Here is a 12,902-nt window from a genome sequence, read left to right on the forward strand (position 1 = left end):
GAGGCAGTAGTGGTCAATAACATAAAATCCATAACAGCTTTATAGAAATTGTTAGTTAATCTAAAATTAAACCAATGAAGATAAAGGTTGATGTGCAGGCATACAATAGCCGCTTTGTTTGTTGTTTTTATAAATCTGAAGTCTTGCTGCTTTCTTGTGTGCTGATTCTTTGTCACACTGCTGCTCTCTGGTGTATCTGCATGGTAGTTGTAGCACATGGCAGTTCAGTAGCAGCTGGTGAAAGTATTAGTTATACTTCTCTAGTACGCACTTGTTGTTTAGTGAAATGTATTGTTCTATATAGGAGGTAATACAGATAAACACAGATGCTTGGCAGAAGCTCATATGAAAACTGAGGATATTTAGATAAAATGTGTAAAACTGCATGTGTGTCCCGATAGCAAACCTACACAAGCACATACAAACGTACACATACATAATGTTTTACTCTTATTGTTATTTACATCGTCACTAACCAAGCTCACTTACTAACCCGAGTTAACAACCTAAGCGATATTACTCTAGTCTATGTAAAGTCATTAGAATATTGCTTTAGGATATGCAACATTTGGAAGCTTTTTCATGACTAGTATGTGTGTGAGGTTTTTGTTTTTGACCATATAAATAAATACAGGAATATTTGAATGAGCACCACCAGAATACACTTGTTGAAGTAAACAAATTTATTGTAGAATCAATAAATGATGGACATGCATTGGTCACATGAGTTTACTTTGTAGTGAGCTGACCAGTAGATCCATCACCAGCAAACACCCAGGAACACGGCGACCCCATTACCTGGTGCCAAAAGCAATTTCTGGGTCTCAAAGCGATTTAGTATCCAAAAATACCAACCAAAAAAGAGAACACTACACATTCCCATCAGCTAAAGTCAATCTTTGACTAGTGAATAACAGAGATTGAGCATCTAGCATCACTGGGGAACGGCATAGCCTACTTAACTCTTGAAAAAAAATGTCAAATTGATTTAACATGTGTTACTAATTGATAATTCTCTTGCCATTTCAACTTAATTGAGTTTGAACAGGTGCAGACGCAACTATCTGTCCCTATTCCTTGTCCCACTCACCACTGTTTAACCTTTCAGAGATGTTTCTGGCTACAGAGGAAAATTTATCCTTCCTGTATTGTGGAATAAAATAGAATTTGGTGTGGATGGCTTATGTGTCTTAGCTTACGGCTTATGTTTCTTGTACCTTAGTGTTAATTTTTGCACAGCTGCCATCTTATTTTGGTTATTGATTTTAAAATGCAGCAAAGCTGGGAAATTAACATTGCACGGGACCTTTAGTACCAGCAAAAAATGATAAAGTTTCAGGACACTGTAGTGCTGTTTTTACACAATGTTTGATCAAATATACTGCTCCCTATAAATGGCCTAAATGGCGAAAACTTGTAAGGGAAATCCAGGACAATACCTCTGTTTAGGGCCAAGAATCTAAATCTTCGAAATGTAATGTCTTTCTTATTTATTTTTCTATTCTAAATGTGATAACCTTGATAAATTCTTGTCATGCTAACATATATATAACATATATAAATAACATATACATATTATGTACACTACCAGTCAAAAGTTTGGACACACCTTCTAATTCCATGGTCTTTCCTGATGTTTATTTCTTTCTACATTGTAAAATAATGCTGAAGGCGGCCGGAATACACAATAATGTCGTTTGAACAGTTGATACTGAGATATGTCTGCTACTGATGCTCTGTAAAGCCTTCATAACGGCTCTAATCTGAGGTGCTGTTAATTGGTGATTTCTGAGGCTGGTAACTCTAAATGAACTTCTCCTCTGCAGCAGAGGTAAGTTTTGGTCTTGCTTTACTGGGATGGTCTTCATGTAAGTCAGTTTCATCATGGTGCTTGATGGGTTTTGCAAATGCACTTGACAATACTGTTCTTGCAAGAACTATTCCAGAACACCTGACCTTCGTGTCTTAAAATAACAACTGACTGTTTTTTGTTGTCATTACATATGGATTACTTAAGTCCATGTGTGTTATTTCATAGTTTTGAAATCTCCAGTATTGTTCTAGAATGTAGAAAATAAATCCCTAAACAAAAAACACTGAATTAAAAGGTGTGTCCAAACTTTTGACTGGTAGTGTATATATATGATATACATATATATACATAACTGGGAACTAATGGTGCATATGAGTATAAAAAAATAGTCTAGACCACAATGCAGCTCACTGTTTTATTCAGCAACTCAGTGACACACACCTCTGGAGGAAAGAAACTAGCAACTTTGCAGCAAGTGGAAAACCCGACAGTTTTTCAGACGACACCACATTGAAAATGTAAAAAGAGTCTTTTTCAGACAATAATGAGTCTCTCATCAAAGTGATATGTAAAAGGTGGGAAACTCTCCCACCCGAGTCATTTTTTTTTCTACCTCTTCGTGTTTTTTTTTTCTTTTTTTTTTTTTTTTGCATGAAACAAACATAAATGGAATTACCTGCCATGTTTTCCATCTTTTAGTTGCTTCACATATATTCAGATATATATTTATATGTATCAACACTTTTCTAAAGAATTCAAATATTCAGCCACATGTACTGAAAAGAAGATTCACTTTTAAATCACAATAATAAATATAAAAAAGGATATATAGCAAATTTGATATAAATGATGTGGTAGCTGAGAGAGAGCATGAGGACTGGTCAGTCAGGACATATTGGCCTGGATTAAAAAAAAAACACACACACACACACACACACAAACTCAGAGATTCAACAGTTCCTGAGGTTCCTATGTTCCCCATATGGGCAAACAACATGAGGGGAATGGCTTTTAAAATCACTGAGAAGCTTCTACAAAAGGTCAAAGTGCAAATTCAAAGATAGCAGGCCTTAATCACATTGGAAATTTTTAATTAACCGGACCAGTTTGAGGGAGGCTACGCTTTCCCTTAGCTCACTGGCTTTACTTGTAAAATATTTGTTTCAAGTTTTGTGTGTGAAAGTAGTAATAAAAATCATTTGAAGCTCATTAACCAAACAGGTCCATTGTGTAGTATTATGAGAAGGACAACTGGTGTTGCACTTTGAGCTGATAAGAAGCTCTCTCTCTCTCTCTCTCTCTGCTTTTTTTTCTGATCCAGCACCTTCATCCACAATCAATGACTGAAATGTTGCCTCTCAAGGCCCTTGCACATGGATCCCAACCCTGATTCATTCTGAACTAATGCTGAGGAAGTAACACACTTCTCAAGTGCAAAAACTGAACAGTGTTTAACAGAGAGGTAACACACACCTGCAAATGAAAACAGGCTTCTATAACAGTTGTACTAGACTCATGTCTGAGGAATAAAAGCACAATGAGAGTTTTCTCATGTTCTGGGACACTCACATGAACCACTGTGGACAAATGACAGTCACAAATATTCACTTTATGCATTATAAGTGTGCAAGGACCTTAACAGTGGTTTAACCAAGTCTCTATAACTTTCTAACATAACATTGCCCCTCCATGCACAAGATTAAGGAAACGAATTGAAGTCACAAACTGAGGCTGGATATGTGGGTCTTCAACAAAAAAAAGAAAAGAAATAAAAAAGAAACAAGAAAGAAAAAAATAAACCAACAACAAAAAGAATCTAATCCTCTGTACATGTAAACATCACACACTTCCACTGAGTCAGAACCAGAAAGAAATAATACAAAGCTTCACATTGGTATACAAAGAGAAACCAGGCATCAGCCTACAGTTTCCAGGCAGGTACAGGAGTAGAAACAAATCAAATACAATAATCATAGTAATAACAATAACAATAATCTTACAAAGCACCACAAATGAAAAGAACACAGGCGATGGTTGTTACCACATTTTGATTGCAGACCTTTGCTGCACTTATAAAAAAATAAGTCATAGCATTTCTTTCTTTCTTTCTTTTTTTTTTTTTTTACCTCCAAATATTTATTTTCCAATGTGTGTTTGTGAGCATGTTTGTGTATATATATGTGTATCTTGCATTTTTCCTTGTGAAGCATTACACAGCTCTCAGACCTCTTTGTTTTTCGAACAAATCTGAACATAAATACATGAAACCTGACTAAAGAAAACATAACAAAAATATAATGTAGAGCAAGAGGACATACCATTATGTGTTTGAACCACTCCTTAACTTACACTCCTTTTTTTTTTTAAAGTACTCATGGGAAATCGGACAGATTCCCGTCGCCAAATCGTTCCTCACAGTATCTGACGATAGAACGCCAATATACTGAGTCCATTTTCTGTTAGGATGCAGATCTCACCAAGACAAGTGTGTCTTTCAAATAATTTTGTTAAATAAAATGTTCATCAAATGAATAAATAAATAAATAACTCTAAACCCAGGTATAGTAACGTATAACGTTTTTTTTTTTATCATTTCTTATGATTCCAGATTTAAGACATTTACTAAATTAACCAAGCCATAAAGTGCTACAATATTCCAGGTTAATTTAATTTAAGATGTAATCTGATGTGAACCCAAATGATGATTCCTGTCTAGCCTTTATCAGATTATTCTCTGGTATATTTAAGTTTTTTGTTATACTCAGATTTGTTTTTATCCAAGGAGACAGTTCCCTTTAGAAGCATACATAAAGAACTTTATAAACCCTGCAGACTTATAAAGTAATGACAAATATATAAAAGAATATAAAATACACACAAACATTAGATTAAAGTAAGTGGGTACAGTTAACTAGTGGAAATGCATTGCTCCCTTTACCTAACACCCCCAGTAGGAATTGTTTTTCTGGTTCATTATAATTTTGTGGTTATGGCTACAACACTTGAAAGGTTGCTATATCACATGAAGGCTTGAGACACACAGCTCACATAAGCTTACACTGTTTAAACTTCTCCAGGATTGTCTTTTGCTTTTTTTTTTTTTTATACAGTGTCTTTTTGTGCGAGGCCTGAATTTGGTGACATGTTTGAAATTAACATGGGGGCGTGAGACAAGCAAAAGGGAGCTGAGAGTCATAGCGTGCAGTGTAAAATAGCTCTGTGCACTGCATCATATTCAGCTGAATTTCCATGACAGGAATAGGAGATGTAAGTGTTACACCTCTAATTAATCTGAAAATCACTGAGGTGTCCAGCCCATCAGAAACCATTATCTGGTAAGACTGACATCACATAAATTCTGACATAAGTAGTATGGAGGGTTTTTTTTAAGCTTTGGCCTATTTCAACTGATAATTAGGTCCCTTCGCTTAAACATGTATGCATATGTACATAAACAAGTCCCTCTGATGATTTTGATTGGTCCCCGTGCGGTATGAAAGTGACTTAGTCATGAGGTTAGAAAACAAGAGCAGCATTCACAACATAAAAAAAAAAAATTGTTTGCAATGCAGCATGGGAAATGCAGTCCTTCGTCTTATATCTTTTTTTTGTTTGTTTTTTTTCTGTGAGTGTGTTTCCCAGAAGTCATTGCAGTGCTGAGGATAAAGGGTTGCAAAGGCAATGGGGTGTGGAGGAAGGGTTAAGAGTGGGGTTTTAAGTATCTCAGCGCAGCTTCATTTGCATAATGTCCAACAGTCTGACATGCCCATTTGACAGAATTTAAACATCTGTAGCACTCAACATAAATCAAATTGTTGAATAGAGCCTTTGTTTGTATGTTTCTTTATATATGAGAAAAGTGTATGTATGTAAAGAATGGAACTATGTCCTAAAAAGTGTGTCTATATTAAATTTTCAGACAACACACTAAAAATATTATCATATACATTGCACCTTATTCCCAACCTCAGTAGCATCAATCAAATATTAGATATCTCCCCAGATAAATCACTTAAAGCAAGGGTGATGTATATATATAGCCAATATGTATATTGGCCTGAGGGCTGGGATTGGGCCAATAAAAGCATGGTCCAGCAATTTAGAATTCATGTTCATAACTGTCTCATGGTCTATAATTGAATTGAAATGTGAAACACAGAGATAGTCCTTGTTATTACACTAGGGAAAAAAATATTACAAAAATGTGCTAATGATAGTTAGGAGGTTGCGAGTATGAATCCCATACGCTCTGAGTAGCAGCAGTTCGAAAAGATGCAGTTGGCTGCCTTTAAATGTCTTTGTTATATGATAGGGAGAGCTGGCTGGCAGCTCGGTATTGGCAGATGACCAAATTGGGGACGAAATGAAGAAACATTTTAAAACGTGAATTATAAGGAATTCTTCACTACAATATGTGAAAGGGGGATAAATAGTTATGGATATAATAGTCTGTATGTAAAGTCAACATTTGGAATTTTTTTCAGTAATGAATTGCACTGTTCTATTTTGTATGTGATTCATGTTCAATTCATCTGCAACTTATACAATTGCAGACAAATGAACACATTTAAGAGGACTTACTGATTTGTTACCGGTCTACTGATTTTTTTTTTGGTCTGGCCCACATGACACTGGAGTGTAATGTAGCCTGTTATGCAAAATACACCCCAGTTGAACGTTTTAAGAATCTAACTAGGGCTTGAAATTGCAGACAGTGCATTTTCACTGCACATTCTTTTTGTATTCTGGCTGGGCAAAACCAGAGAGATGGTTTGTGCTCTATCTTTTGGTATGGCTGGTTCTCAAGTCATTCGACCCAGTTTGTAATTGTCGCATAGCTGAACGAGAGCATATTGGAACAAGAAACCAAAAAAGATTTGGCTTACCAATGAGCACTATAAATTTGAGGAGAATGGTCCATTTGTGCCTATATTAGTCCCTTATTCCTTTCATTTTCATTAAATTAAAATTACACATCAATGCATCAACTGCACACCTATGCTGCAACACTCTGTATGGCTGCAAAAGTTCCCACACCCTATAAACACTCCAGCTGTGAAAATAATGGTCAGTGACTGTTGGATGGTAATGATCCAAATATGATGCCTTGGAAATGACATAATCTGTCTGCTCCAGTCACACTCGCAATACTGGGTCATACTAAACTGATTGTGTAGAATCACATAAACCTATTTCCCACAAGTGCTGCAGTGTTTGTCACTAGTCAGCCATCGGATGGCTTTTGCATCATAGATTGTGCTCTGTACAGTGACATCATTTTAAAGTCAAACCTGTGTTGGTCATGTAACTGCACAGCCTCACAGATCAGGCCTTCTCAGATCATGGCCTTTGGCATTAAGAGAACAGTAGTTTAACGAAGCCTTGTACAGAGAGTTGTGCCCTGTTACAAATCTAATTGAGGGCAAAGGGAATAGGGCAAAGACACTATGATGACAATAAGGCTATCATGAAGAATGCAATAGGTAGCTCTATAAAGAAAGGGGACTCTTTGCATGCATGTGTGTGTGTGTGTGTGTGTGTGTATTTGTAGTACATCTGTGCATCTGCTTGTGGCCATGTAGCTACATATACGTTTTAATGTGCTGTGTGCATATCCCAATTCATGTATGCTGCTAACTGTGCACATCTGATCACGTATTGTGAGTGTATATCTGTATGTAAGAGCATATGCATGTGTGCGTGTGTCTGTGTTTGCGACCGTGTGTGGAGTTTCAGTTCTGCTGTAGAATGAGGTTTTCAAGCTCATCGGCTGAGCGAAGCAGGAAGGCGGCAGACTCACGATAGCCGGCAATGAGCTGCCGCACTGCCGTGACTTCAGGAGGGCTGAGCTGAGCCGACGCTCCTCCGCCTCCACCGCCCTGACCGTGACTATTAGAGCTTGAAGAGGAGGAGCTGGAGCCCACAGACTTCATACTCAAGTCAGTGGGACCTGAGAGAGAGAGAGAGAGAGAGAGAGAGAGAATAAAAAAGAGTTAGTAGAGAGAACAGGATGATGCACATATCTTTCAGGTAAAAATACTTGCCTCTAAAGCACTTAGCCACTAACCATTGCTCTGTGCTGTTGCACTGCTTTGCAGGCTGTTGCCTAGGGCTCCGTAACCACGGAAACTGTAATTGAGCCCCCCATTGGTGTACAGCTGGTCCTGGGAGTAGGCTGAGGCAGCCAATGAGAAGCCTGAGTGGGCCACAGCGGCTGGGTCTCTGGAGTTGGGTTTGTCTGCAATAACTGGCTCGTCCTACAGAGGGCAGCAGTGAAAAACATTACACATTCTATACATTCTGACAAAATACAGGGTTTCTTCTTAATTTATTTCATAATTTATTTCTCCAAATTGTTAATTCCTAATTTCAAAGTAATTTTTCCTTCATCTTCTTAATTTGCTTCATATAATTAGTGCTTTTTTATTGTTACAGTTACGCTGCCCATGCTCTGCATTAGCTGTGATTGTTAGAGGTAGGAATTTACAGAAGAAAGAACATTATAATTCCAGCCAGCATGTTACTGTAATTTAGTGTCTTGCAAAATTTCTCATCAGATTCTTTCTCTTTCTTCCCCACATATATGTATCCATCTCTCTGTCGCTCTCACACAAATACACAAGTACTCACGTGATTCTGGTATATGTCAAGGCGCATTCTCTTGGCAGCATTGCGTGTCTCGCTCTCACAGGCGGCTGCCAGGATGTTCTCAGCCATGGCAGAGGTGAGGTGTGGCGGGGTGGGCCGTGTCTGAGCAGAAGCGAAAGTAGGCAAACAGTAATATGTAAGTAAACACACCAAGGATGATACACACTGCAATGCTAGTATAAATAGTAAGATAGAGCTCTATAGGTATGTTCATGTTTGGCCTAAACCTTGCAAACAGCAGGTTAAGAGAAAGCTGGTCAGAGCATTTGCATCAAAGATTCATTTTAAATTTGGCCAAAATTTATGTTAAACATAAAGCTGCATCTACCAGCCTTAAATCAGATACAAGTCTGAAAAATTTAGAATACAAGAGAAACCTCGTCATTAAAAATCCTTTACATGTCCTAAACAAGCTTTAAGAAACGAGCGTGTTTATATTTTAATAACACATATACTGTGTAAATTTTATACCTCAAAGCCTCCTTTCTTCATGCGTCTGCAGGATTTGAGGTAGGTGCGAATGCGTTTACGAGCTCGCTCCTGGAACTCTGGAAACTGGCGACTGCAGGACTCAATGATGGCCTGGATCTTCTCCTTTGGTTGCTTGGAAATGGGCACCATCCGGTCCAGATTCTCATCCACAAACAACCGTACAAACATCTGGTAGTGAGAGGGAAATGGCAGTAATTTTGAGTGATTGAGAAAAAATGAGAGGCAGAAAGGAATTGCAGATGGAATGGGCAAAATGAAAAGAAAATCACAAAGGAATGTGGAGGAAACTGTGAAAATGTAAAGAGATGAGGATCCTCGCTTCTTAACCATATTACAAATTGCACAAACATTTGACAGAGGGCAGGATGAAAGGAGAAGAAGAGACTGTGCTACTGATTGAAAGATGAAGAAATGTAAATGGTAAAAATACGGAAAATCTAAGAGTAATTAATAAAGGGAGAAACTGCAAAAATATATGTAATCAAGAAAAGAATAAAATGTCTCACATTGAAAGCTTTGAGCCTCTCTGGGTCTAGACCTTCTGTGTCATTAATCTTGTCACTGTCGTCGTGATCATCATGATCATCATCGTCATCATCCATGACCTGAGTGCGTGCTGTATTCAAGTCTTCGGTACACATGCTCACTTCAGTCTTTACCGAGTCATAGCTTCCTGAGCTGTACTGAGGAGACTGGAATCACACAAATAAATCACATAAATAAATTATTTTATCTCATTATTTCATTTGCACAATCTGGAGTCAATTCCTATTTCTTGTGAAATATATCAGGTGTGTGTATGTTACAGTCCTGGAATCTTTTTTTTTTTTTTTAAATGTTTTTCTATGCCTACTAAAAGCAGAGAGGAGAATATAGAGCATACTCTTGAAATCCCACAATGCTCCACAGCAGGTAATATGACATTTAGAGACAACGCATGGCTTACATGATGAATACTCTGTAATTTAAGAGAAATGGTTATTCTCTCACCTTGTTGCCATATTCTGTTTTGATTGTGTATTTCCTGCTGGGGTCAGCAGGGTATGGTGCAAGTGGGGGAGTAACCCCCGGCAACAGCCTATCACTCAGGTTGAGGGGCTGCTGGCCTTCCTCTGAGGATGAAGAGGATGAGGTGGTGCTGAAGTCCAGTGGTGCTGTGGTTCCATTGCTATTCACCTCTTCATATGGAATCATGCCATCTGTCACAGAAACGCCCCCAGTGACCACAGCAGCAGTGGTGGGAGGTGCGAGGGAGGGGAGCCCATTAGTGCTGGCACTCTCAGAGGAGGAGTCATCTGTCAGAGGAGAGGATACCAAAAGGAGGAAGGGAAGGAGAAAGAAAGGGGAAAAAATTAGCAATGTTTTCCCCCTCACATATGCACTGTTACCAACTAGCCAACCTTACTAATAAAATAAAAGAAAAAATTTGGCTAACAAATAATATAGCAGAAAAGTGTATTCCTCTAACCCTGTTAAGTTTATTATGATCAAATCTCTCAATGATTTTAACTCCTTCAGGATGTTCTACATTGATCAGCAGGATGTGTCCATTCATTAAGAGCATGCATGTATGCATCTATACTTATATGTGTGTGGCTAATGTGTATTGGTCAGTGAGTATGTATGTACAGAGAGAGTCAGATCAGGGTTAGATTACTAGAAGAGAGAAAGAGAGAGAGACAGAGAGGGAGGGAGGATCTGGAGCCTTCATCAGAGAGGTGCATTAGAACAAGGCTTACAGAAACAGAAAGAACAGCAGATGGGGGAAGACCAAGCTGATGCACAGAAAAGTGGATGGGGGAAGGACAAGGACGGTAAAAGCATCCAGATATCTCCCTCTATTAAGAGAAAAGGCAATGGAGGAAGGGGTTGCAGCTCTTTCCATGTATACCTTTAATTATCAAATAGATAATGCACACCAACCACACACAAGGTCCTTTAACTGCTTCAGAAAAACTTAAACAAAATCATATTTCACAATTTGTAGTAGCAAGCTGTCTAGTAAAAGCTTCCGTTTTCCAAAAAATGCCCCCTGGCAATATTCTTTTCCTCCTCCCTCTGCTTTCAGAAAGGTGGGTTTGACAAACCAACACTCACTCCCCCACCCAGCTTGAACTCCCTCAGGAGACAGCAACATCAGTGTCCTTCTCTTTGCACGCACACACTCCAGAGACTATGGTACCCAAAATAATACAGCATAATCACACACATGCACATACACCTTCTAAGACCATCTTCCTACTATTATTTTTCTGGTATAGATACTTACTTTGATTAGATTTGATTCGATTCAACTTTACTGTCATTGCACATGGGTACAAGGCAACAAAATGCAGTTGATACATTAAATTTGAAGATGGACAATGGAATTCAATCATTTGTTCCATTGTCCATCTTCCCAACTAACTATGTTTTTTTCCATTTGAAAAGTATGTGTTTTTGTCTTTATTGCACATGAAAGAGCCATAATGTTATTCTATTCATGAGAGTAGTCAAGCACAGCAATAGACAATTAACTGAAAACTGATTCAGTACCACCTCACCTAAATAGTTGTATTCACTATGGTGGATGAAATGAAGCAGCACATTGTGTCTACGGTCCTCAAGCTATAAATCTCCAAAAGATATCCAAAGCTGCCCAAGAGTAGCAATAAGCTGGAATGTATATCTTATAATTCAATGATTTATACTTATATGAATAGTTAGTTTTCATGCATAATATTTTTGAGGCATTTGTTTGATCAGTTTTGTTTTTCAAAACAACATCCAATCCAATGCTTTGCCATAATTCCTATACATAATACACTTGATATTAACTATAAAGGATATATACATTTGTCTTTCTTGGTTGATTTTTCTGATGTTTAGATCTGTGGAAACATATCCAACTATCCTTAGCTATACATAAATATTTGTCACTATGTGCATATATACCATCAATGTGCATCTTTCTGTAAATGAAGTGTCTCAGCACATCGCATGAGTCCATTACTGCATAAGTAAACTTTTAGAAAAATATTATGGTTTAAAGGTTCTACTTTTCTGAAGAGTTTATATTTGGACTGTTTCTAAAAGGTCAATGCTCTGTGGTAGTAACTTTAAGTGTTGACCAAAGGGAATAAGTGATGCTCAGAATCTTGATCTGTCTAAAATTCATAGTCATGTGTTATAACACATATTTATAACAATATATAATTCTCTCTCTCTCTCTCTCTCTCTGGTAGCTTAAGTTCATTCAAAGCATTTAGGTTCAAGCATTTAAGTTTACATGTTTAGCTATTTCTAATTTCTCTATAAAAATTATTTAGGGTCAAATGAGCATTTCACTGGTGAGACCGGCCACAGTGGTGAGATGGTTTAGAGACAGTGTCACTGAGGAAGAGAAAGGAGTCAGAGCTGGAGGTAGCAGAGCTGAAGATGTTGAGGTTCTCTTTGGGAGTGACAAGGTTGAACAGGATTAGGAAAGAGTACATCAGAGGGACAGCTCATGCTGGACGTTTGGGGGACAAAGTTAGGGAGGCCAGATTAAGATGGTTTGGACATGTTCAGAGGAGGGAGAGTGAGTATATTGGTAGGAGAATGTTGGACATGGAGCTGCCAGGAAGGAGGCAAAAAGGAGGGCCAAAGAGGAGGTATATGGATGTAATAAATGAGGATATGAAGCTAGTGGGTGCAAGTGTTGAGGATGCAGACGATAGGGATAGGTGGAGAGAGATGATTCGCTGTGGCGACCCCTGAAGGGAAAACCTGAAAGATGACGAAGGGTCAAATGAGCATTTGAAAACATTATACAAGCCAAAACAACAGAGGCTGATTTGTAGTAGTTGAAGAAATCAGCAAGGTTAATATTATACCTCAGCACTTAACTAAATAGCAGTGAAAATTATAATAGGTACACCATGATGGTGAGGACTGGACAATTTTGATTTACAACAATCAATTTATAATC

At 37.9% G+C, this 12,902-nt stretch overlaps 1 protein-coding gene across 1 annotated transcript in view; it reads right to left on the bottom strand.

The window, feature by feature from the left end:
• Nucleotides 1-1,885: 1,885 nt before the first annotated feature.
• nol4la (nucleolar protein 4-like a) overlaps nt 1,886-12,902 on the bottom strand; it is a 42,320-nt gene continuing 31,303 nt past the window's right edge. Inside the window, exons 6-11 of the mRNA XM_058390512.1 lie at nt 9,944-10,248; nt 9,460-9,645; nt 8,933-9,121; nt 8,444-8,563; nt 7,881-8,070; nt 1,886-7,763 (exon numbers count right to left, since the gene is read on the bottom strand). Coding sequence (XP_058246495.1) covers nt 7,546-7,763; nt 7,881-8,070; nt 8,444-8,563; nt 8,933-9,121; nt 9,460-9,645; nt 9,944-10,248 — 1,208 coding nt within the window. The 3' untranslated portion in view covers nt 1,886-7,545. The remainder of the gene's footprint in view (nt 7,764-7,880; nt 8,071-8,443; nt 8,564-8,932; nt 9,122-9,459; nt 9,646-9,943; nt 10,249-12,902) is intronic.

This window comes from Hemibagrus wyckioides, linkage group LG05, assembly GCF_019097595.1.
Source record: "Hemibagrus wyckioides isolate EC202008001 linkage group LG05, SWU_Hwy_1.0, whole genome shotgun sequence".
NCBI classification, from domain to species: Eukaryota; Metazoa; Chordata; class Actinopteri; order Siluriformes; family Bagridae; genus Hemibagrus; species Hemibagrus wyckioides.